At 37.0% G+C, this 27,324-nt stretch overlaps 1 protein-coding gene across 1 annotated transcript in view; it reads right to left on the reverse strand.

Moving 5' to 3' along the window:
* Positions 1-15,514: 15,514 nt before the first annotated feature.
* ANGPT1 (angiopoietin 1) overlaps positions 15,515-27,324 on the reverse strand; it is a 153,802-nt gene continuing 141,992 nt past the window's right edge. Inside the window, exons 8-9 of the mRNA XM_009087554.4 lie at positions 26,641-26,771; positions 15,515-17,839 (exon numbers count right to left, since the gene is read on the reverse strand). Coding sequence (XP_009085802.1) covers positions 17,679-17,839; positions 26,641-26,771 — 292 coding nt within the window. The 3' untranslated portion in view covers positions 15,515-17,678. The remainder of the gene's footprint in view (positions 17,840-26,640; positions 26,772-27,324) is intronic.

A 27,324-nucleotide genomic window follows, 5' to 3' on the forward strand; every position in this document is an offset into this window, starting at 1 on the left:
CAGCTGCTTATAGATGCTTCTTAGCAAACCTCATGGACTGCAGGCCTTTGATTGGGTCCTCAGTGCCCTGAGCAGGACAGCTGCCAGCACTTGAGTGAAAATTCATGTGGGATTTAAACAGCCACGGGTTTTCCCAGCTGAGGCTTTAAGTGTCTATCCCTTGCTGGGATGGTTTTCAGGGTTCTGGAGATTGCTTCAGTTCCAGCAGGACTGTGTGAAGTGGTGCTGAGCATCATCTGGGGCACTGTGTGGGAACAATGCATCTAATGAAGCAGAATGGCTGCCAGTCTGTCAGGTCTGACCCTTCCAGTATCTGGCTGCTCACAGACCACAGCAAAAAGCTTTGTAAAGCATTAGCTGAGATACATTTGCCAAAACAGTCTTTCAGTTTTTTCCGACCGTAGAGATTTAAAGTACCATGAGAAAAATTAAAGCAAGATTTTTGAGACAATCAACAACCAAAATTTTATTTCGATTATTCCTTAAGTTTCCAAGTGAAATCATTCCTTTCATACTCCAGTGTAACAGCTCTTGTGTCACTGTGTCACTACTAGGAAAAATTGTTCTCTCAATTTTGATTAAAAAACAGTGGTTAGCGAATTTTCTCATCCCTTCATTGGTTATAACCTCAGTATAAATTTAACCTTTTGACTTCAATTAGAGCTTTGAGATTTCTTGAGAACAGATGACATATTTACAACTCAATATGTTTGTTTCATCCATCTGTTCTCTTCTGGCAGGTTGTAAATTATTAGGACACATGCTGCTTTGTGTATATTTTTCATGCACAGAAATGAGCTGTGTGGGTAGGGTTTCCTGCTCTAATTGGTATTGAGGTTCTTCCATTGTGTGAAAGCTATACAGTAGTAACCTATGGATAGCTTTTTGATCTTCCCTAAACACACTAATTTCAGTCCTCACTGAGGGTCACCTCAGCAGTGGAGAGTCACAGTAAAAAGGAAACAAGCAGTCAGACTGGAGTAATATCAGTGTTGGACTCAGAAAATCAGCAGGTCCCAAACAGCTCTAAAAGTAGGAGAAAGTAAAGAAGGAACCTGCTTAGACATAAAATGCATTAAGTGACAGTGATAGCTTCAGTAAATTATTCAGTGGGAAAATAAATTGTTAAGCTTGTTCAAGTATTTCCAATCACAAACTCAATCTCTATAGGAATAGCCATCAAGCCAAAAAAATATATCTTTTTTCATCAAACCAAAATTTGTTTCATTCCAACATATGTCACTTTGAACTGCTGTAGTTTATGTGAACGTACTGCTGGAATGAATTTTCTTTGAGAATTCTCCATTTATCAAGTTTCTTTGCAAACTACAGTTACATGGCTGTCTCTGGTGGTGTGGACAGTCTGAAGTTGAAAAGCAAACCACAGGGAATAGGAAAGGTGTAGAATGATTGTGCTGTAAATGCTGCTTCAACTGAGAAGTGTGAGAAGGCTAAAATAGCAATGCAGGTTTTCTGGAAATCAAACAAAAAGGTAAAGACTGTACTAACCACACTGGAAAGATTGTTAAGGAGTCAAGGGATGACATGGTTGACAAGGCATCAAGCCAAAAAATATTTGTCCATAGCTGATAAGGGAAGAGGGTTAGAAATTGGAGAAGCCTAAGCAGATATTTATAAAATTTTGCTTAGTCCAAATAAGATCTCCAAGGACTGGGCCGTGGTTGTCATAACCCTATTGTTAAAAAAGTGTTCTAGGGATTTACTTAGAAAATGTATATCACTGCATTTAGCCTCATAAGGGACAGAAGTGTTTCATGAGATCAAATAAAGATACCCTTGGAAAAATTGACAGCCTGAGAGCAGCCACATGTTCTCAGGAAGTGCAGATCATGCTTCAGCTGGTTGGAATTCCTGCAGGATAATATTACTACAGAGGTGCGGGTTGATTTGCTAAAGTAGCAAACAAAAACCACAGAATTTGCACTGTGGTTGTTCAGGTATTTTGATCATGTAAACGTCCTAGAACTTAAAACTGGTGAGATTAATGTTCTCTGATTTAAGGACAAGTGAAACTGATTAATGAAATTCAAGTTTTTTCTTAAACTCCTTTGGATTAATGCTTTTAAACCACTGTAAGATTTAAACGTTGCATTTAGAATTTTTCAGATGTAGCAGGATTGGACACAATGAAGAAAATACTCCTGAATACTCCCATTTCTGCAGTATTAAGACTAGGAGAAATGCAAAAGAAACAGGAAGCAAAAGGAACTTGGAAACATTTAAGAGTTTCTCTAAATTGTATTCTGTCACCTGGGAAGCTCAGCAGAGCATTGTGTGCCTCCAGCCCACTACAGAAATGGAACTTTATTTTGGTTTGGTTAGTTTGTGGACATGGATGATGCTTAGTACAGGCTTAGCAATTCTTTGCAAAGCTCATGTGTAAGAATGTTTAAAGTTTGAATCACTTTAAGATTACTGGTTTTGTTTTTGGTTTAGTGCACCAAATTACAGCAGATCTACAGGGATTGACTGATGTCTTTTTGACTGCCAGTGGTGAAATATATATTCAGAAAAGATTATTAGATGAGCACACAGAGGGAAGCCATCTTCAGAGAATACTGAAGTTACTGTTCCAAGAAGAATTACTTCAGGAACTGTAAACTTTGCAACTTGGATGACTGTTGTGATTTCTTGATCACCATGAAATTCCCAGATTGCATGGATTAGACAGAAGAGTCACTTAACAAAATGAACAGATGTCAAAGGAAAGCTTTCCAACAGATCTTGAGGAAAGAGCTTTAACAATCAAATCAGATCAAGGGTAAATTATTCTGAGTGACATGGGATTAAAATAAGTCAAAGTAATAGCTAAATTCTCAAAATAAATCTATCCCAAGTTGTTCAATAAAGTTCAAGAGCTGTGTATATATTGAAAATACCAGAGATTGTTACTGTAGGAGTGACAAATATATGTGAAGGGACGACTTTAATCTGTACACTTAAACTATTTCAGTTTTGAAATGAAAAAAAATACAAAAGGACATCTACAAATAGTGGTGGCATGTACAATATTTTTTAAGTTTTTGCAATGAAGCCTCAGCTCATAAGAGAAAATTAAGCCTGCTGTTCTCACGTAAAGAAAATGGGGTAACACATCACAAAATCTCCCTTGCCTTCATATAAAAAATGAAATTTGTGTTACAGCATAAAATAAAAGATTTAAGAAGATGATGATTTTTTTTCTCCTTCTCTAACTTCTGTCAAGACATAACCATGAAAATTAATCCTAGTTCTGTCTCACAGACTTTTGGCCTTCTTTGAATAAAGTGTCTCCCACGTCTCTGTCAAATGAGTGCCCGTCTTACCAGGAGGAGCAGGTAGGAATCAAGGAGTATTTTTGCTCCCTGAAGGTGCAGACTGGGTTTGGTGTGTGCCAGCAGGGCTGAATGGGAGCTGCACTATCCCCAGGGTTTCTCTGGGGGTTTCAGGTGAGCCCTGCAGCTGCTGTGGAAGTTGCCCTACTCAGCACCATCCTTGGTCTCAGTCATTGTGAAATCTCACTGAAGCTCGCTCCCACTGATGAAGACACAATATCCAGCAGTACATTCCTATGTTCAATAGCTGTTTTTTAAGTTTTAGCACTGACATTGTGACTGCTAATCATTCTTATTTCTAATTGAGCCATTGAAATGTTCCCCAGATTTTTGATTTAGCACTAGACTTGTTTTTTTGGCTTTGGATAGCTTGAAATATCTAAGCTTGTAAGAAGTAGATGTTAGTCCAGATGGAATTGGAACCAGATTTCTGGAGGCAAGGAGTCTAAAGTAACAAATTATTGACACATTTTATTACTTCTACTGCAGTCTAAAATACTGGACAAATCACTAATAAAAATTCACAGTTTAGATAGCTTTTGGCAGGGCATGAATTCTTTATGGTCAAAGATGATATCTAAACACTCAAGTAACAGCACTTTGCTTAAAACTGCAGATGTCATTTTTGGATTAGATTTTATATTAGGGTTTTTTTGATGACCAAAATTTGGATTATTTCTTTGTTATATTAATTACCCTGTGTTACAATCTGACATCTATTGCTGTGGGGTGGGAATCTACAGAAAACTTGGCTTCAGTCACACTGCTCTAATGGCTTAATTGTTATTTAGGGCAGAAAATGTCAATGTTGACAGATCAAAGCCTTCTCAAAACTAAAATGAATTCCTTGGATACTCCAGAGGTTTGTATCCACATTGGATCATATTATCTACAAGTCTTGCAATAATCATTTTATGCCTGGCTATAAAACACAGAGCAGATGCAGGTTTCTTTCTCTTACTGTCCTTGTGTATCCAGCATGGGGAGAGGCTGGCTCAGCTGTGCAGTCCATTTACATAACTCTCAATGCCCTGCAGATTTCACTGCTCTTCATTCACCCACCCAAGGGCTGACCTTGTGTTTGACCAAAACTGGTAAGAATTTCAGTGAACTGCCTAGACCACACAAAATGCCACAACTCTGTTTTGTGGAATGGATCTCCTTCTTGCACTGATTTTTGTGAGGCTATCGTGAAACTTGTGCTTTCCTAATGATGAAAAATTTCATTTTTATGTGGTCTGCTTGACTGAACATGAGTTTGGAATCAAGACAGAGGCAAAACAAAAAACAAAAAACAAAAAAACACAAAGAAGACATATGGAAGGAAACATTTCTTGTACCACCTGGAAGTGGAAAAGGATTCCTGCTACTTCTTATATTTTGTCCTGTCATTTTGAAAGTTTCAGGATGATGAGTAGGAAGTTGACTGCCACTTTATGGCTTACATAAATTTGGGTGGCTTTCAAGTCCTGTGTAATCTTTGGAGGTGCTTGAGACAAACAGTGTTTTTCCTTTGGATGTTACTGGAAAACATTCATAATCAAAAAGTGCTCAAATTTTCCATTAAATTCTATACAAGACATTGGTCACACTTGAAGTAAGGGATACTTCCTCTTTTCAACTTATAATTTATTTCCTTACATATTGTGTTCCTAGAAGAGCTGAAATAGTTAAGCCTGTATTATAGAGGAAGTAATTAGGAAAATGCTTTCAGATATCTAATCATGCATTTTTATGACCTAAAATAGAGAGGGAAGGGGCAGAAATTTCAAATTTTCCCACAATTTCTTTTCAGAAAACCAATAATTATTGTTTCTTATTTGCATTTAACTGATGATTTCCTTAGGGAACTTTGGGGGTGGAAAGGGAAGAGTCTATAAAAAAGTAGAATTTTTCCACCATAATACAAAATATGTGGATCTTTCATTGGAAAACCACACCCTTCATTCTGAGGTTTTCAGTGGAGCCACAAATATTTCTAATAAGGAATTCCCCTTCCCTGAATATTTCTTTTTAATAGCATATCTTCTGTGAAAGATCTGGAAGTAGTGGAAAGGTTTTTGGGTTTAAATTTTCTTAAAACAGCTCAGTTAATGATATTGTTCACCTTTTTAGACTTGGAAATCTCACCAAAAACATCTAGAATAAGTGTCAGATACATCAAGCCTTTACAGGTTAATATACTTCATTATATCATAGAAATTTTATATAGAATTAACCAAGCTCTGTAAAGGAAGAAAATATAAATTTCATCAAAAGGAGTAACAGTAACATTCCAGGTGTTAAAATCAACACAATTGAACAACAATAAAGTTACCATATCAAAGAACAAAGGAGATATTTTTCCAAACTTCATACAAATCTCCATATGAACACAAAGAATAGCCATGGATTCTGCAGCCATACTATTTTTTTCACAGAAATTATTTGCACTACTACTTATTAGAGATGGAAAAAAATTACTAAAAGTTTTAACTGCAGGATATGAATCAATTTCTATTTTATGTCCTAGCTTATATATATATGCTGACTATTGCCAAACCAATAAACTATCAGTTCATAGAAGATTAATTCCTGCATTTTTCCATAAGTGATATGCTGTGTAGGAAAAAAATAAGAAAATGCAGCTTTGCAAAAGTATTGAAATTCTGCTGATATGAATTCTGACACTAAAGAATTAAAAAAAGCTAAGTGCTATTACTTCATTTTATGCAGTTTGATAGGAAATCATTTTAGAGGAGTCACAACCAAAAAAATAAAGTTATTCAGCTAAGGGATGAAGCAGTTAAGAAATAATGTAAGTCAGAAATATTTTGCAGTGCCCTGAGAGAGAGTCTGTATATTCTGTCACATGTATTTTCTGTACACAGAGACATGCAAGGGAAATATTTTTGCATGTAGGAGACTGCAGCCTGAATATGGGATTACTTATTGCAGGCCACCCACAACACCACTGCATTGAAGTAACTCTTCTACAGCAGTGATTCAGTTAACCTTTGATTAAACAGAGGAATTTAAACTATGGAAAGGTCTGAAACCTGACACAGTCCTTTGACACCTCCATGTCTGTCATTAAAGATAATCCTGCATTAGGTACTGATTTTTTAAAGTAGAATTAAACTACTTTGGTTTTCAATCCTAACCCTTCGATATTGCAAATGTTACCCTGCTGTGTTAAGAGGCTTCCTGAATTACTGCTTCTCCTTTCAAGTCTCTGTGCTTGTGAAGGAGCTTTAAAGGGAGCACGGGGGCCAGTGAACACAAACTGGGCAGCTCCATCACCAGCAAATGAAGTGACCATCCAGGCTGCAGTAATCAGTGGATCTCAAAACTGACCAGGACTTCAGAGTCTGACCATGCCCCATTCCTCCTTCACTTTTTCACACCTTAGTGAGACATCATTAAGACTAAGACAAGCAACATGATAGTTATTTTTTTAATCTTTTCTTTGACTGAGCATCACCAATGCCATACCACTATTTTTAACTTCGTCTCTGGGGTGATCTTGCTCCATCTTTTCCTGCTATTTCTAGTAGGTTGTGTGATAGAAGCTCTGTGATGACCTGAGGCCTGCACTCTCAGACATATTTTTACACCTTTTTAATTGCTACATTTTCTCCTCTTCCTCAACTCTGTTTATCCAGGTTACCAAGAATATCTCAGTGGGAATCTCCCAATATTTCCTCAGCCCACTGTTTTTTTTTTCCTTTTTCCAACATTAAACACAGCTGGGTTCTCATTTTTCAGTTTTTGTGTCTCACCTGGATAGAAAAGTAAAATAAAGAAGTCTAAAATAAAACTAGGATGGAGCACAACTCAGCAGAAAATTGTGTATGGTGTTCCAAAGTTCATAGGCTGTGAAATATGAGAAAGTCTTTGGATTTATACTATTTTTGAGAAATTGCCCATCAGTTTTTTGGACAGGTCATGTATTGCAGCCAATGTGGAATAAGCAATGTCCTGGCTGAGAGTAGCCCAGGCACTGACTGTTCTGCAAAGACAGATCTTACACCCTCAATTACCAGCAATGCTGTTGGTGACTGGACATCACCCCACAAAGAGCCTGATCTTGGAATTATGGCAGTAGTCCAACTTGAGCAAAGCAAAAACTGGCTGAGACCAGAAGACTTCTCTTGAAGGTAAGCAAGAATCCTGACCAGACTGCACAGGCAACAAGAGCCCTCCTCAGCCACCTTCAAGCCACCCAGATGCCCCTGGACGCTGAAGTGTCCACCAGTCTTTCCAAGTCACAGAAAACCAGTTACATGACTTTTAGAGAGAGAATGTTTAATTTTTTCTTTTTCCCCAGAAGAAGCCTTTCAGTCTGCCTTATCAGCCTGTACCCTCTTGCCAGTGCCCATAGGAGGTTCCTAGAGCCCAGCCACTCACAGCAAACTGAAAAAAGGAAAGAAGAGGCTTTATTTTGTTTTGTTTTAGCTCCATGATGTATAGGCATGAAGCCTGAAAAGGACAACTCAGTCCTTGACAAGCCTTTGAGTGGCACCTACTCAACTGTCCCAGAAGTGCAACTGCAATTTACATGGATCTAGCTAAATTTCTGGTTCCTCTTCACAGGTGTCATATGAAGGAACAGTAAAAAGATTTCAAACTTATTCATTGCAACAGGGCTGTTGGAAGGTTCTGTGTCAATGAAGCCATTTTAGAAACATGTCTATGTTAATATTTAAAAGCATTTCATCTGCACGTTATAGAAAGAAGGAAAAAAAAGAAAAAAGAAAGACAACCTAGGGAAACTTCAGTTTAAAGTTGAGCAATGCAAACAAGGAAAGATGACAAGAGTAGAAAAGATTCCTTTGGGGATGTGGCCTTTATGGAAGAAGGAAGGTGAAATCTTACCCCCCTTGTCAGTGAAGCTCATTTTACAGCACCAAAAAGGGCATTTCATTTTGGCAGGGTCCTGCTGGCTGCTTATTGGATCCACTTATTGTGCAATCATTTCTGATAATAATGTGCAGAGCACTGTCTGGAGACAAATACTTTGGGATGCACAGTAACCTGGTATTTCCTGGTGGAATACCAAGCTTATCGCTTCCATGACACTAATCTCATAATTCACTCACCGAGCAATAAAGATTTCTCTTACAAATTAGATCTGTTTGATAATCCATTCTGTGGTTTGACATGCTTGGTATGTTGCTACTCATGTTCTTTCCTGGACAGCAGTTTAATATGGTGATTTGTGATGCCAGCAGGAGGCTCAGGCAGGTGCGTGGATAAACAGAGTTTCTCCATGTTCCCACTGACAATGCAGAAATCTCATGGACTGCAAAAGTCTCTGTTTTCCCTGCCTTGCTATTTTGTGTAAATCCTTCTTGAGTGTTGTTTCTTAAAAAAGTGAATACAGAAAGAAATATTGCCAACTAGCATTCCCTGAATTCATTTTTGTGAAGAAAGAAGAATGTTTGATTCTGTTTTGGTTTGGTTTTACTTACATTATGTTCCAAATTAAAAGCCACAAATCAGAATCCATTTTGCTAGGTCCTGAATCTGTCCCAAAGTTCTAGGAGCTAAAGACCTCAAGAGACACAGTACAAAAATCTAAAGAAAAGGTATGGCCAGGAAGTAGTTCTGAACCCATTAAAGTAGTTTGGCTGTGTATGCACTGCACAAGTGTTAGTACTTGGAAAAGTACTTAGCACAGTGACTTTAATTTCTAGCTTGCCTTTTGTTTAGTAGGAGTAGCACTGTTTGTCATGAGAACATTAATTTTCTCTTATTCACTAGGTGTGACATGCTCTGAAAGTGCTGGCTCCTGGATGTGCTCCTCAAAGGTTAGTCAACTGGAAAATATCCCATTTAAGAAATCTGTGGCATTAAGTAAAAATGGGCTCTCCACAACTGAGTAGCTGTGAGGTTTGTTATGTGTCAACAAACTGATCTGTTAGAACCACATCTGCAAAACATTGCAGTGTCTAACTCTTGGGTGAAAATATCTGTCTAGAAGAATGTGAAATAATGATGCTGATTTGGGCCCCTTCAGGGTGTGTTATAGTGATAACCCTGGGAAGGGTTGTTTTTGTTAGCATGGGATGTGGTATCTGGGCTCCTTCAAGGCCAGAGCTTCATGTGACCCAAACAAGATGGCAGGAAGGATATTGGTCTCATTTTCCATGAACCTCCAACCTTCCAGGTCATCTGCAGATGAGAACTGAACCACAGGCCCAGGGGCCAGCTGCTGTGAAAAATGGCTTTTCAGCCATGAAACCACCATTCAAAATGCTGCTTTTCTAAGGGTATCTATTCCATAATCCTACATCTCTTAACAGCCAGGGTTCTGAGACTGAAATTTCTCTGCCTGTGTAACACATTGCCAGCTCCTCCACGCTGCTCCTCAGGCACCATCAAACCTGCCTCTGGAGCAGCCATGGAATGGTTGTTTGTCTGTCATGCTTGAGTCCAGTGGGTAACCTAATTGCTCCATGTGCATTAATTTTTATTTGTTCAGAGATGCTAAGTTGGTTGTCTTTGAAATTCAAAGAGGACAAGAGCAGACAAATGGGTTTCTCCAGCTTTCTGAATATTGGTTTACCCCTGGTTTCTGTAAGAAATGACATGAAATCCTGCTAATATGTAAGGTTATCTGTGTCCTTGTGACCTGTGAATCGTAACCTCAGTGCGACTCTGGTTGGAACACCAGGAAGTGAAAGGTCAGCAAAGTGAGATATTTTATGTATGGCCACAGGATTAGCAGTTTGGGCTGCCCTGAAGACATTAATTTGGACCATCCCATGGCAAATATCACTCAGGTGCACTAAAGGGGAAAAAAGGAATTTTTGAACTCTTGAAAAGACAAAATATCTTTTCCATTGCTGAATATGACTCCAGAGTAAATAAAGGCACTGAAACGACTGGATTAGTTGAAGAATTAAAAATATACAATTATAAGTATATATTCTCATTTCAAAATTAATTTGTCTTCATTAATCAAAACCTATATTGAAATGTGGTTCTTGAAGCACGATATGAAACCTATGAGAGAGCAATTAAACCATTCAGGATAACTCATTGTGCATTAATTGGTTAAACTTAGATTCAAAGAAGAAATTGGATTTTTGCCTTCACAACTGCTGAAAATTCATCTTGAAGACTATTTTAATGTGGGTTTTTTCAAATATAGTTCAGTTCCCATCTTGAACTATGGCTTTCTGGTTTTTGCTTCTTCCTTGCACACCTCTTGATGGGAATGCTCTGTGTACATAACTCTGGTCTATTGAAAATGTGGTAACAGCAACATGCATTTTTAGAATGGTTTTATGTTATTCCCCTTTCTCCATCACCCATGGTTTTTTGAGCAACGTTTTACTCTGTAAAAAAGAAAATAGTTATTTTCTTTAGAGAGAGTCTACGTTGTTAAAAAACAGTGTATTTTTAATCCACTTGGAATAAACTGAAATCAGTGAGAGTTCAGTACTTTTAAGACTGAAAACATGTACCTAAATAGAAACTTCATTTTGACATCCATGCTGGACATCCTGACCATTTTTACTGGTCCCTTCTGTTTCCTTTTCTTAGCTCTCTCATTTCATGTTTAGTTGATTCTGGTGATGAATTCATCTTTGGAAAAGCTTCTTTTCCAACCACAGGTGGCAGCAGACAGCAGAAGCATCAGGGAAAAGGGCTTCTCTGCATCTGGGAGCGAGCTGAGATGTCAGGATAACTTGCCTTGTTCCTCAATGAGTTCTTTATCACTTTCTCCACACATCCAGTGGCTACTTAAACTATATGGTTTGTATATTTATGTTATATCTAAGTGCAGTGAAAATATAAACATTTTTGATTTTTTACTCTCTGAGTGCTCACATGAATAAATCTTAACCTGAACAGGTTAGTCATCCTAAAAATCTTAGAATTCCAACATTTTATATATACTTGCACTTAGTCTATGTTAGATTGTATCAAACTGAGGCAGTTTTTCTGATCTTTTTTCTGGGCTGTGGGGTAGCTCACATAGTCTAGAAAGGAGATTCAGGAGACGTAGGTGCCAAGAGAATTTGCACAAGTCATTCCATCAAAAAGAAGCTGTGAGAAGCTGTTAGTTCCTGCCTAAGTCTCCATTCATAAACTCATATTCACAATCACAGCGGTAAATTTTCTATCTCTGCATTTCACATTGTTTTGGGTAAAACTGCTCTGGCTTGTAAACTTATTTTTGCCAGACAAAAAGTCTGGTATATTTATTACTGTCTTTTCCCAAAGCCTTGAACACTACAAACTAATGCCATAGCTTTTGTAACACACTAAAACCGAGGGATATTAGACACACCTTCACCTATGTGTTTAGAAAACTGCCTGTCTGCTCCTGTAGCAAAACTTGTACAGGTTCCTTCATCTAATAATTAGAATAAATTACTGGAAAAGCCTTTGGCTAATGCAATTGCACTTCTAAAACAGATATTGAGATGTACTTGCATTGTCTTTGTCTTGTGACCAGTCATTCTAAAGTCGCTCCAGAAGTGCTGCTTTAAAGTGTGCACAGCCTGCAGGGAGGTGTGCAGAGACATCATCCCATGGGAACAGCTGTCCTGGTGGCTGCTGGGCCATGCTTCCCTCTGCTCTGGGACAGAAGGGTATTCCAAGAGAAACAGGTAGGAGGGAAAAAGGTGTGTGTGGGGGGGTGGAGCTTGAGGGCACCCCCATTATGTGGATGAAGGTAAAGATAGCCTTGGTGTGGCCAGCCAGGGGGCAGCTGCTGGTCACAGGGATTTGTGGGAGCCAGGACCAGGATTTGTGGGCTCCAGGATCTGCACTGATCTGCTCTCAGGAGTTCCAGATTTCCTGGAAGGACTGAATGAAATCCCTCAAAAAGGAAAGGGTCGTTTCCTGGCTATGTGATACTCCAGGTGAAAGCAGAGCAGAAGATGGAGACAAGAACCATTGCATTAATTCAGGAGAACTTTTCCTGGGGGTTTTACAGAAGAAACAGCACTGAGTGAAGCTATCAAAGAGGTTAAATAAGGATCTCTGGTGGATGAAATATGAACTCCACACTAGAAGTGTTTAAATTAAAAAAAAGAAAGAAAAAAATTTTTCTTCAAAGGAAGAGAAGTAAAAACATGCAGGAGTTCTGCTCAATTACTCAAATAAAAATAAGTCAGTGGTTTGACAATACAGCTGAATGAGATCAGGTCAGAAGTGTATAGTTTTCTTTAGAGTAGACAGTGATTCTAAATGTAAGTGGGTTGGAAAAGGATAGTGATTCACATCATTTAGTGGAAGAGTAGATATTGTCTATAGTTGGTTGTTCTACTGGTGGATTTGTGTCTCATGCTAAAAGCATGAACTGTTTTTCAGGCAGCGTGTTAGAAACAATTCATCTAAGAAGGAACTGTTTATTTAGGATTGCTTTAGATTTTACCAGTGTACCTCCATTACATTATAAATAATAAATAAAAGCAGAAAGTAAAAGGGTGGTAATATTCTTTTTAGGCTTTGGAAAATTAATTGGATACTAATTGTGTTCTAATAAATGTGTAAACAGATTATTCTGTTGAATTCTTCTTCAGTTTTTTTTACATACACATTTTTCTTACTCAACTCTTTCTTACCCACTTTAGTGTATCAAGAGTCTCCATTTATTTTTTTTTTACCTTGTTTGAGATTTTTTTTCCCCTCCATTTCCACTGTGTCCGAGAAGCTGCCCATGAGTTACTCTTCTGGAGTCCCTCTCAGGGCTCCAGAAGCAAGACCTGGCAAAGCATCTGCTTCCTGTTTAGGTGGAAAGAAGGACCTCTGTCTGCCTTATTTTTCACTTCCCAACCTTGCAGAGCAAATGACAAGCGTCAAGAAATGTTCCTTACCCGCGGTTGGGTGGGGAGTGACTTGGCTCTCCCCACAGGTGGTGGTGTGAACACTTGCATCTGCAGAGCTGCTAAATGTGGTGCTTGCCTCCTGTGACTACTTCCACACAGCAAAAGGCAAACACTGCCAGAAGTTTAAAAAGAGTCAAAAGGGAACTACTAAAGTGGGAGTAAGCTGAGAAGTGTAAGAAGAGAAGGAAAATTTATGGTAACACTTCAAGACTCAAGATTCTTTCTATCAAAACACAGGACTGGTGTTTAGGCCTTGATGAACTTTAATATATCTTTTGGGGTCATATTTACAGCATATATCCATTCTTTAATGTTCTTTAATTGAACTCACTGGCTCAGAAAACTGCACTGGGCATTAGAAATTTTATCTAGTGGAAGAAAGAAGTCTCTAATTTCACAAGATTTTGGATGAACATAGGTTCTATTTCATCATCAGTACCTAAAAGTCACACAGCAGAATGCAATATTTTCTAAAGGAACTTTTTCATTTTTACAGGTCTTGCTACACAGCTAACTTGACATAACCATAAGCACCATGTCTTCTCAAAAATCCATACTAAATTGCTTCCTGTACAAAGATTATAAAAACATACAGACAAACAAACCACTCAGATCATATAAATAGAAATAATATCCATAGCTTTCTACTCATATGAGCAGGAGCCAGGCAGAGGGGATTTAGACACTCCTAGAGGACAAGGGATCTTCCACAATGTGTGATAATCCTAGTTAATATGAAGCTGCTGTGTCTCACAGCTAATTCCTTCCTTTCAACTCTTCTCTGTCTTTTCACTCTCTTCATTAGAAATCTCAAAACCCTTTCTTTCTCCTTTCTGCTCTTGCAGTTGACAAAGGCTCCTTTAATTTTTTTTTAAAATCGAGATTACAGCTCCTGTAGTTAAAATTCAAGCAAGATCATTTTGATAGCCCGTGTCAAGTTTTCTCTGGATGTATGGATTTGTCTGTGTGTCTGTGTGTCTGTGTGCACACCACAGCTGAGAGTCAGACAGCAGCAGCAGCAGCAAGCTGTATTCAGGGTTAGTGCCTCTCTCCTCGAGCTGTCCAGCCCATGTAAAAGCTGGTAGGTGGGAATGCTATTTGGCACAAGTGCAGCACAGTCTGGCTGTAAATTACGCTTGATCCTACCTAGAGAATTAAGCTCTTGTTGTGATTGCTATTTCAGTTTTGTTCTTCCCAGAGGAGAAGGGGAAACCATGCCAATCCCAAACGAGATTATTTGAGGCATGGTCAGAGCTGTGGTTTGAGCTTCAAGTCTGCAGAGAAGAAAGTTGTTTTTATAGCTGGAAGGAATTTTAAGGAACTTTATCTTGGGACACAGTTGTACAAATGACTATAAATGATTTACCCACTTAATAGGTCAGTACTGGATGCTAGGGCACTTAGGAAAGTGTGCATTTAAAGAACATTTCCAGCCTCAAAAGATATTAAAAATTAAGGATCAATATGCTTTGGAAAACATATCTATTAGTTTGTCAAAACTTTGTGTATTCTTGTTTTATAAATCAGGAATTATCTGTGAAAAGTTACTATTACCACTGACCAATGACTATCTTTTTACTATCTGTCCAGGCAAGTAGTATTTTAATATAAATCAACTCCAAATGCAGCATTTTTAGGAATTGCAACTCTTCAATTTATGCAGTACATATTCATCCAACTTTAGGAGCAAAATGTGCTTTTATGTCTACAGTTCCTTGCACCTTTAGTGTTGATTTAAAAATCTGTCTTTCCCTGAAGGAAAGTAACAAGTCAGTTAAGAAAAAATTCTTGCGAAAATGAGGATAAATTATTCTATATGAGAAAGAGATGCTAAACCTGATCACTGTAGAGTTAAAAGGCATACAAATGGAGCAGAAGGAATTCCTGGGTAAGAGATCAGGGGAGATTTGCCACACATGATTGAATGGATGATAGAAGAACACATCATAAGGCAAGGAAAACATGACATTTCAATTTGCATCTTTGTCTGTTGAATAGAAGAAATCTTGTATTTTAAAGATTGATAGAGAGTTGCATGATTTGAACCAAAGATAAGAAATACAGTCCCATGATTTTAATCAAGGAAATTCAATAAAAAATACTGAAGTAGGGATATGAAATGTTAGAAATAATTACTGGATAAACTTGAATTAGAGTTCCTCCCTTCCTACAGTCTGTCTAAGCTTATTACTATTTCTTACATGGAGAGATAGTGGCTTTTGAAATGTTATCAGCCTGTCACAGAAAGCTATACTTAGAGCAAAGCAAAATCACATACTCCACAATTTTTTAAAACATTTTATTATAAAGGATAGGAAACCAAATCCACCTTTTTTTTTTTCAAACCCAGATAAATAAACAGTAAATATCATGCTTTTAATTTTAAATGTGTTTTGCCTATTGCAATAGGATCTGCACAAATGGCATTCTTAACTTGGAGACCTGCAAAACTCTATCTTTTGAGAATGTGGTGGAAGATAGACTGCATATTTTGCACACTAATGAAGACCATTAGAAAAACCTGCTGAAACTGGGCCAAAACATGTCTGTGAAGAAAGTGCTACGTAAAGAGTAGTTTGGTAACTTATTCAGCAAAAAACTTTTAATTAACCCTTAGTCAAGATTATTTCAAATATATATATATATATAAATATATACAACTACACCAATAAAAAAAAATTCTTCCCACTTAAAATGAAACAAATATCAAATTGTCACAAAATCAGAGAGCCCTTAGGGGCTGCAATAGCCCTCAGTGGTTATATGACCTTGTGATCTTAAGGAGGAGGTGTTTAAAAATGTCCAAGTATTTTTTTCTCTATTACATAGAAATAAACTGCTAAATGAAAAAAAAAGGGGGGGAAAAAGGGGAAAAAAGAGTTACCATTACTCTTTAAAAAAAAAAAATCAGATAATTGTTTTGCTTCATCTCAGGAACAGTTTAATAAAGGGAACAAAGCAACAAAGAGATGAGCAAACACCTCACACCTCACCACCCATGCAGATTCTGTATGCCATGTTGGTCCCAATTTAATTGATGAATGTATTAATTTTGATTTCAGTCAGAGTAGGGTAAAATTTTTCATTTCATTTCTAGTAGAAGTAGAATGACTGTGAACTGCTTCCCCAAATGGACTTTATTCATATGACTTAGTCAAAAGGGCTGTAAATGGAAAGAGTTTCCTCTGTACCCTCATATGCCACCCATTACTATATTGCTTGTTATTAGAAGACTTTTATCTTTTCCAATAGTCCCACAGTTCTGCAGCATTTAATAGAACAAAATTACTTGTTAGCAACCTGTAAGCAGTCATCTAAGGTTCTTTAATATTTATATCCTTTTGAGGCTTTTCACCCTTTGAGTGGGTTCAAGGTTGCCTGTACAAAATAAATGACCGTTGCAGGAAATATATGATATTTACAAGTTCACAATTCTTTATTTTTTATACAGTTCTGATGAGTATTTTTTATAGTTGCAGCCTAAGCACTGTGTAGAACTGGCATGCTTCTGATATTCACAAAAATGTAATAAAAAAGTAAAATAATTCAGGATAAATTGCGCACATGCAAGGATACTGTAAAATTAATCCATTGCCTTAAGCTATGCATTTATGTAATTTTTTATACTCTAAAAGTTTGCCTTCCTATGTTTTTTTGATGGAAAAATTCCATGCAAAATCCTGTATTTTTTCATGGATAATATTTCGCATTCTTTAAACCTTCCATTAATTATTCTACATGACACTCAGACTGCTTTTAATGAAAGAAAGGAAAAACCTAAAACACAGCTACTTATTGTTATCACACTATAAATCCTAGCTCAGGAATTATGCCAATTACCTGATTTACCACTACAGAGCAACCGAGGAATTTATGCTTATTATCCTTATCATTATTCATATGTTTGACTCAGTTTATTAGAAACCTGTCCTTAAAGTATTTAATGAAAAATTTTATTTGCACAAATAATTTGACTCTGGGATTCACATAAATCCATCCACTATTCAAATTCAGTTCATTAAGAAAAACAATATTTGGAGTGGTCACCTTGGATGCTTGAAAGAAAGTTTTAATAAAAGTGTCTCTTTAATCCTTTTTCATGGGTATAATGTTGGCATTTCACTGCTGAATAACATTCTACTCAATAGAACATGGTTGATATGTTCCAGTTCTCCAAATTCTGATCCTGTTGCTGAATTTTAAGAAAAAAAAAAAAAAAAAAAAAAAAAAAAGACATCCACTGGCAAGCACCAAGTTTGTGCAGAATAGCCAAATCCAGTTCTATGGAAAATCATTTCAGCCACTTTCTTCTAAACCAAGCTCCCAGCAGTAACCAAAATGTGGGGTGACTGTTGGGAAGTGTTTGCAGGTATGGACAGACAGCGAAGCCACTTTGCATCATCCCCACTGGCTGCTTTCAGAAGCTCTTTGCCTTCTCCCTCCAGACTGTGCCAGTGCTGCTGCTGAGGGCAGTGCCAGCCTGGCTCCTCCTGGGACTCCGTGCGGAATTCCTTCAGAAGTCCAAAGGCCGGACCATCATGGTGGTGGAGCGCAAGGAGTAGCTGGGCCCTTTGAAGTAATGCCACTTGATGCCATTGAGCTTCCCGTGGTTCTGTCCAGCTGTGTAGAACATCCCATTGAGATTGGAGGGGCCACAGGCATCAAACCACCACCCTGAAAGCAGTAAGACAAAATCTTAAACTGCAAGTGCACTCAATATTTCACTTTGTTGTATTAGGTTTAGCTGATTGGGAAATTCTGGTAAATAGCTCATTAATAGTGCTGGTGTGGTATTTTCACATTTTCCTTTTTTGCTCTTTTGTGCTATTCTATAGTCAGGAGTGCTGGAGAAGGCACACATGTAATCACAGAATTGCAAAAGTAATGATGTCCCAATGCATTCTAATTTCATTCTCAGTATGTGGAGTAAAAGCAAGAACATGAGAGACAAATTAAGTGGTTTTCATATTTAGACACAATTGTATTTTTAATTTAAACCTCAGTAAAAGACCATAATTCAAAAGTATTTTGAATAATTTCACCTGTTGTTTTGAGTTTCAGCATGATTTGATTTTATTTACCAGCCCTTTTCTACTGTTTTAACTGTGATTAGTCACTGCTCAATTACTTTTGTTTCCAGAATATGTGTAATAGATTCTCATAACTGCATTATGAGAATTGTGGTGCTGCATTGCCCTATTTTAAATTGTTGCTTTAGGATGAAATTAATCAGTGAACTCTCTTGTTTATCTCTCCAAGATCTTTTCTTGTTAAGGTGAATTTTAGATTGCCATGGGACCTAGAGCTTTATAAAAAATTCCAAATAACATGAAACTTGGCAACACTAGGACTACAGAACACAAACTGACAAATATAAACTAGGTGACATGCTGACTCTGCTGAAAGTAGTAGGAGTTTTGCTGGATACCTTGATGGGAATAGAATTTTCTCTCCAACACCTTGCAGAGTATCTATGCATAGTAATAGAAAGATGCTTAGTTCAGACTGAGAAAGGCAGAATGAATTCCCAGACTGCAAAAAGCAAATATCCCCCATATCAAAAATGTATTACCTTCTGTGGCTAGGAGTTCTATTTGTCAGAAAGATTTCTGTTGGGACTTTTTTCATAGTGAGACCTATAATTTTGTAAATCTTTAGCACAGTTTTTATGTATCTTTCCATGGAATATGGTTGTACTGAACATTTGTGTCATGAGGCAAATAAAGACACAAAGATCAGGTAGTGACTTTTGCTTTGTTAGTTAAATGCCTGCACATCACAGCACTGCCATCTTCCCAGGACCCCTGGGAAGCATTTTCTAACAGTCCTGGTAGTGGCAAACTGATCATCCAGTGAGTGCAAACTGAACTCTGCAAGTGTCACTGCGGACTAGAATGCAGAATTTAAAATTTTCTGTCTGTTTTCCACTTTGACTTCTGGGAAAGGAATTAAACTGTGACAAACTTATTTTAGACAATGTTCACGGTCCCAGGGAATCCTCCAATTCCGTCATATTTAGTGGTTAGACTTTTATCTACCTGTAATAAATGCATCATATGAAAGTATTTCAGTCTATGTTACACTACCACCGGTATGATACTGATTGTGTTTAGCCCTCAGAACCAGTGCTTACTCTGTTCTTTGTACTCAGAACCAAATAATTTATGCTTCTAGTCTTGTAATTCTTAAGATTTTGGAAGCACTTAGTGTTTTGGGGGTTTTTTTAAGAAGTAACACTTCATAACAAAATCTTCAGGGATGAATTTATGCCAGATAAATTCTGACAATTTTCTATTTTGGTACAGCTGTCCTCCCTTTGATTTCAATGTTATGCCTAAGGGAGCAATAACCAAAGAAAGGGAAAGCTGTAAGCCTGATGTTTTACTGTAACCAGAGTATAATCTTGTAGAAATTGAAGACGAAGTTAAACAGAGAAATGCTAATCCTCATTTTTCAAAGCTGGAACTCAGATGCAGCTGGGTTCTGTTTATGGTGTTGGGATGAAGACCTGGCAAGCTGACCTAGTTACTATTTCATCTTAAAGGAACAGAAATTGATCCATAAATGGTCTTTTTTGGGGTGAAGGTTTTCAGTGATACCATACAAAATCGATGTTACAACTGGAATAAACCAAAGAAACACATAATTTTATAAAACATTTGTAAGGACTTGCTCCAACCTCTCATCATATATTTATTCTAAATAAACACTTCTTTCAAAATGTGTTTAAACGATCTTAACTTTTTTCCGATTGTACTGCTCTTGTTAGTGAGAATGAATGGATGAATATTTAAAAGATGTTTCCTAATATTGCACTAAAACTTTGGGTTTACCTTACTGTCTTTTTTTTTTTTTTTTTTTGTGAAGTGGGTTTTTTGGGGGTTTTTTGGTGATTTTTTGGGGGATTTTTTTGTTTTGTTTTTGGGTTTTTTTTTTGTTTTGTTTTTGTTTTTGTTTTTGTTTTGGTTTTGGTTTTTTTTGCTTTCTTCTGTTTTGTTTTGATTCATGGTGGCTTTTTTTTCTCCATATGGTTATTTCTCTCCATGCTCCCTTGCAGTCCTCTGAAAGGCCTTCACCCCCCCCTTAGGGCCTCAGATTATCACAAGGCTTCCTGCTGCATGTCTCAACACTGAAACTCACATCTTCGAATGGATGCAAAGGAAAAGCTTTTTACAGATGCTTTTTGTGTTGAGGGAAAGAGGAATGCGAGCAGTGGCTTTCTTGGTAGCTATGAGGAAGTGAAGGAACATAAGCCAGAGGTTTCTAAGAGTTCTACCTGCAGCACTGCCATTGCAGGAAACACCAAACTGAACAGCTCCAGAGCTGTGAGACAGTCTGACCCAGGGAAAATCCCCAGCAGATGTTGGCTTATTACCTGGAGTTCACAGGATTTGCTTATGCATCATCTTCTTTATATTTCTCTGCAAGGTAATGGCTTTCCCAAATAAGTATGAAGTCATCTTTGAACTAACTGCAGTAGGATTTTAAATTTGGAGATAACTTTTGGCAAAATTTTCCTCCAGATATTTGAAACAGGCATGAAAATGAAGAGTGGGCATTGCAGGAAATAATAATAGAAGAAAGATTTTAAATTGAAGTGGTAAAAAGAAGGTTTTCATGAGAAGTTTCAGAGATATTTTATTCAGAAAGAGAGGTAGTTTCTTCAAGATGTTGTGATCACAGAGTCACTAATTATGTATTTGAACTGGGGGCCAATTCAATGTTTTAAGTTAGCCCACCTCTAATATTTGGTATAGTACAAGCAGCACTACCATCTCTGTTTGTAATAAAAATCCCTAGGTCATAAAATATATTTTCCAGACCAAATATAAATTAAATATTTTGTAGGTAATTTGTTTGAAACTTCAGCTATACAAATAGAAATTAATCCTCACTGTAGATGGCTGTTCCTCTAGAACAGTTAAAACAGTTTCACATATTGTGTATGGTTATGTTTTGGTCTTTAATTCATGTTGCTATAACCAATGGGAAATTGTTAAATTTCATGTCAGCCCTTTTCATTAATAAATACATTTTTTATGCTTAAGCTACCTATCTAAGATAGTTGAGCTCTGGGCTACACTATACTGCATTAGATCTTTGACTGAATATTAATGTATATTGAAATAATTTCAACAAATTCTTGCAAAAAAAATACCTAATAAATGAGCATTGCTCAAATGAGTAACATTCTTTAAAGAAAAAAAACCCCACAATCATCTTTTATAATGGTTTTCTGAAGTGACAAGTATAATTTTTGCACGATAGAATCTTCTTTGTCAAAAGCAATATTAAAAAAGGGCTTTTGTGTGCCAAAGCTAACAGAGTTGCTTTTTTGGCTTGTATAATTTGCAATTAAGCATGTATGCATGTAAAATTCTTTTTTAGTGACCTAATGCTCATCAATTAGTGAGTGCACTGTAAGACTGGTGCTCACTGGGAGTTGTGATGATTGCTCAGGTTTGATGGGAGGTTCTTAGTTGACTTTTACATTCTAAAATCATAGTTGTCTAAACACTGCACATCAGATGGCAGATGCTTTCCTCCCACATCTCAGTTCTCCCTCCTGAGGACACTGAATGTCTCCAAATGCAGCAGGATCAGTGCAAGCCATTTAATAAGATCCAATAATGTTTGTCTGGATGGTACATTTGTATGGATTACAGAATAAACAGATCCTATGGAAAGCCAGTATTTATTTCTCTGGGTTTGTCCATAAAATTTAGTGCATTTGGCAACAAAACCAATAAGAAAAATTTCTAATCCCAAAATATTGAAATAGACCTCAATGTTCAAAAGAAATAGAAATTTATTTTAGGAAAGATTTTAGTGTTTCTGACATTCTGTAGTTTAAAGAAGTTAGATGGCAATACTTAGGATCTGCTTGGTTTTTCATTGGTAATTTCTCTGGATGAAGTTTCAGATGACACCTCAAACTATCAGTGGAGCCATGGGACAGAGTCCAAAAGAGTGAATCTAACAGGAAAGACTTAGGATAGTTTAGTCAGAACTTGAAAGTAAAATTGCCAATAATTTAAAATTAACTAAAAACTTTCAAAGAAATTGAAAGGAATGATGTCTATTCTTTCTAATGGTAGAGTTATGAGAGGATGGAACACATTTAAATTATCATAGTTCTAGCTAGTCAGGATGCAGAGCTTTCTTGTATTAAATATAGACAAACTCAGTAACAGATTTTAACATGAGAATAGAAATCTTGAAGTACACAGAAATCTTGAAAATTAATAGAAAGACAGAAATAAACAGAGAGGAATCTGTCTTGGAAAGGGACTAAATGATCTCTGTAAGAAATTTCTGTGTTATTTTATTCCTTAGAGTATTGGATTGACCAGACTACCACTTGACAATATGAAGATTAAATTAGAATTTAGCTGTCAGGACATAAGATGAAAAGGCATCAGCTTTTCATATCAACTGGATAATGCAGTCCCTTTCATAGGGACCTTTTTATGATGCAAAAATAACATGAAACTTGCAGACTGGTGTCTGTGTTCTAGTATATCAAAAGTTAGTCACTTCCTGAAGATCTCCTAACACTGTATTAAAGCTGCTTATGTTTAACCTTGATAAACTTACCAATGGAGTAATGTTGTTGTTAAAAGTTATGCATAATCATATGTCTAATTAAATATTTGGAATATTTCAAGCAAAAAAATTCATATAATACTCTAACCATTTGATTATATTTTTTCATAAAAATATTTGACAATATAAATGGTACTTCATTAATGGTTCTTTCTGAACAATTTCTTTATGAAAGCAGGAATATGCATAAAAATTAAAAACTTCTGCTTTTTAATGTAATTAGGTGCACATCCAGGGGTTCAGGTTGGATAATCTTAAGTGTCCTGCCATTGTTTCTTTCAAATATTTTGTTTCAAGGAGAATACAAGAAAAATTGTGGCTTTTCTGAATAAAGTTTATGGGCAGATTTCATACCCTTCTGGCTAGAGATTCATAAAATTCATGACTTGGAGAAAAAAGCAGTGAAACAACAGGCAGTGAATGCAATATGGTTTTGGAGTCATTGAGCAGCCTCTCACTTAATAGATGAGAAATCTATTGAGGCTCAATAAATATGGGTTTAATAAATACTTATTTCTCTGACTCAGGAAGCCCCTGAGATTCAAAAGATACTGAGAAAATACTCAAGGGAGGTATAATTTATTTGCATTTTTCTTATGCCTGTATTGTCAGAGATAGGAGACTCCAGCTGGATGGACCTCTATTTCCAGTAAAATAAAACAATTTAGTTCAGTCATCTATGTTGCTTCAAACCTGGCAAGACATCTAGAAAGTCTCCCTTATTTTAGGGATCAGAATTTTAGCAATATTCTCACTTCACACTTGAAGCAAGGTAAATGTCTTTGTAAACACCTCAGACTGCAGCCAATTCCAGACAAAGAAAATCACCTTAAAACTCTTTCTCAGTGGGCCAAGATACCATAAGTCACTTTTGAGTGACTGAAAACAACTCCACAAACAATTTGGGGCTCAGCTGACAGGTGGTATCTGGCAGAACAGATGGGAATTTGGTCCAAGAATCTGATCCAGAGGTGTTAAATGCTAAGGGCTGTATTGAAAATCCAAGCATTTTGAACTTCTACTCATAGGCTAATTCTGGTGACAGTTTGTTGCATTTTTAGTGCAGTAGAAAAAAAGGAAGAACTAATTTGAATGAATGATTTGTCTTCTGTTAAAGTAAAACAAACATTCTTAGATTAAATTTTCCAAGTCACAAAAAACACCTAAAACAATTAAATGTTATGACAGTTTAAGAATCCAGGTTAAGAATCCAGCTCATACACATAATTTTGAAGGCATTCCCTAAAATCCATGTAAAGATAGAGCCAAGTAGCATAGCATGGCTCTTTAAAAGACAAGAAAGGCACACACAAAATACACTGTTGGTGCAACTGTATTATTCTCCCAGTATTTAATTTCTCATTCCAGGGAAGAGGGATGAGATATAGGAGGAGAGAGAATAATAGTTATGATATAGACCAAATAAAACTGACAACTAGCAAGATCACAGAGAGAAATGTGTGTTTTCCTTACATTTTTATTTTCAGCCTTGATTATAACCATATCACAGTCTTGAGCCTTGGCTTATCTAAGCCTTTATTCCTGACATAAATATATTCATTTCACCTCATAGAGATAACAGAGTCACCCAAACTGTCAAGATAGCTAGAAACTTGCCTGCAGATTTCATACCATTCATCACTGAAGAGCTCTCTGTGATGTTGCCAAAACAAACATTCTGATATCTTTTTTGGGGGAAAAAAAAAAGGGGAGGTTTTCCAAAACTTGTTATCATTGCTACTTTTCTAAATTAGTCTTTTTCTGGTAGAAAACTGAAACATACTCCCTAAAAAGATATTCTGGCATTTAATTAAATTCTGATATTTCTCAAGGAATGAGAAAGTTGTTTCAAGGAGAAAAGCATAGCAGAGTGTTGGAGAAGAACTCTAGCATGGTTAAAGTTCTTCTTGAGGAACTACAAATTACAGCACTGCACAACCTGTCTCCAAAGGAACAGTAGTCAGAGTCTAGTCCAAAAGAGTAGATGCATCTCTCTCCAAAGGCTAATTGCACCTCCTTTTACTGTGTGGTGATTTGCTAAATTTGTGGTTTCTCAGCCTTTGGTAATTCACCCCCTTCCTCCCTATTCATTTCATTTGGTACCAGTAAATTCCAGTATGTGGCTGAGCTGTTCATTTACAGGAATGCTGCAGCAATATATGTGAACCTTGTGGAATGCTTGTTCCACAGCAGACTGACCTTAGCAGGGTTTTGACCTGTCATAGAACTCAGAGCAGGAAAATAAAGGCTCAGCTCCCAGAAGGAGCTGCCTGGGAGCAGAGGTGTTTCCAGGCAGCTCAGATACACGAATGAGTCTGAACTTCAGCACAGACACAACTCACACTCAGGAACTTCTCCTGACTCTGGCCTGCCCTGGAAGTATCACATTTTAATTTAGCATCTTACCCACTATCTTTTCTCCAAAGGGAAAGGTCAATAGATTAATTAAAATAATCTGCTGACTTCTTACCCACTATCTGTCTCCAGATCTGGTTAGCATTGATTCTTTTATAGAAATGGAAGGGTAGTGTCTTATCACATTTCTATTGAAAGAAGATTCTATGATAACTTCTAATTTGATACCCCTGGAGGAAGTTAGAGGAAAAATTGGCACCTTAAAGACTTTTCCAATTAAGTCACTTTCAACTGGGAAAAGAGAACTGGACAGTGCATGTGATATAAATTCTCAGTGATGGGAAACCATCTTCTGTTAGCAGATGATTGCTTTAGAGGCTCATATGTGTCTGGATGTGGCCTGAGCCTAACTCAGAGTGCCAGTAACCACAATTAAAACAGGATTAACAGTCTGATCCAAAACTCTTAAAAATTTACATGCTGCAGGATTTTTTCCAGGAAAGTTAGAAATCACTGAAAGAGAGTCTCCAAACAAGATCAGATGTGAAGATAAAAAAGGGGCTTTCCTGCATATGGTCAGTAAACCACAGAACCCCAGTTTAAGCTTTCTGCTATAATGTGGTATTCTAGAGATAAAAATGAGCTTGAACATACAGGTACTAGGAATAATTATCATTTGCCAGAGAAAGTTCTCACTCTTGGGAGCATTAGGAGTCTGACTGGAGAGATAATCTCAGATATTCAATCTCTGCTGTAGGGAAAAATTACCAATCATATGCACTATATTTGCTGGCAGTCAGATTGGCTTGGGACTTTAAACTGTCCCAGTGTTACTTGTCTGTGCTCTTCCCCATCTCAGCTCTTCTTTCTTTTCTTCTGTAGGTTGACTTAGCTCACAAAGGATATCAGCTTAAACCTTCCAGATTTAAACAGGTGATTGCAGGTGTAGTCTTTCACAGGCGAGTAAATTACTCATTTAGTGTCTTTATGCATTATGCTCACCAAACAGAGAAAGTTTAACCAGTATAAATATCTTAACACAGAATCACATCCCTAAGTGAAATAGATAATGTATTACAAGTCTAGACTTTGATTGTTTCTAAACTTTGTCATCTAATAGCTAATACTGGTAATTTCTCTCTTTTTTGCAGGTTGTTTGTCCAATTTTTGACAAACTTCAGCTTTTTAATCTTTTTTTTTCTTTTTTATTTTGCCTTCCTTGCCTAAACAATTATACTAACTTATGCTTTCCTCTTTGACATTGTTGCAACAGCTTCAGTGCAGAAGTATACTGACTTCATCTCTGGATAAGCCTTTCTCTGCTGTTAGGAATCCAGAGGCATTGGCATAATGAAAATATATGTATAGAAAAAAGTAGCAGTAATAATAATAAAAGAAGTTTTCACTCAGGACTTACACATCCATGATACAACCTCATCCATGGTTGCTTTAGGAAAACACAGTCATTCCCATATTATTAATGTACCATATTATTCAGAGTCAGCTGTACTCACCTCCAGTCAACATGAGAGCACATTTACACATGCAGTTGTCGTTGTCAGCATCTTTTGTACTGAATTCAGCACCATGCAAGATCAGACTACTCTGTTTTCCAGCAGTTCCACTGTGACCTTTTAAATAAAGCCTGAAACAATAAGGGAAAAAAATCAGGGTTACCAAAATAGAGAAGGAAGATAAGAGATTCAGATTTTTTCCACATCAGATTGGCATTGTAGGAAGTGCACCCAGAAAACTCGTGAACCTCTTGTGTTTTGTCTCAATCTCTCTGTGATTTCAGGTGTGAAAAGGGGACATTTAGGGTTTTTCTGTGTATCTGTAGCAGCACACAGTCCTTCCTCCAGAGTAGAACCAAGCTCAAGGAATCAGAACTGGAAAGAAAAAAGTGGAGGGAGTGAGAGAGAAGGAGTGAGAAGAGGTGCCCAGATGTCTGGAATACATTGACAGAATAACTGAGTGCTCAAGTAGCTGCTTCCTTTACTGTTTCTTTGCTGTGGCACAGAAAGAGCAACCCCAGTTAACAGGTGTCATGTTAATAATGCCTGGGCTTGGAAAAGGATTTTAGCAGCCTAAGAATTTTTAATTCCACAAGCCAAAGACTCAGTTCTGCCAAAGCTGTCTGTGAGTGACAAATGCAGAATAACTTAGAGTTCAAGCCATGAAAGTCTTCATAATTTGCA

The sequence above is a fragment of the Serinus canaria genome, chromosome 2 (assembly GCF_022539315.1).
Source record: "Serinus canaria isolate serCan28SL12 chromosome 2, serCan2020, whole genome shotgun sequence".
Taxonomy (NCBI): Eukaryota; Metazoa; Chordata; class Aves; order Passeriformes; family Fringillidae; genus Serinus; species Serinus canaria.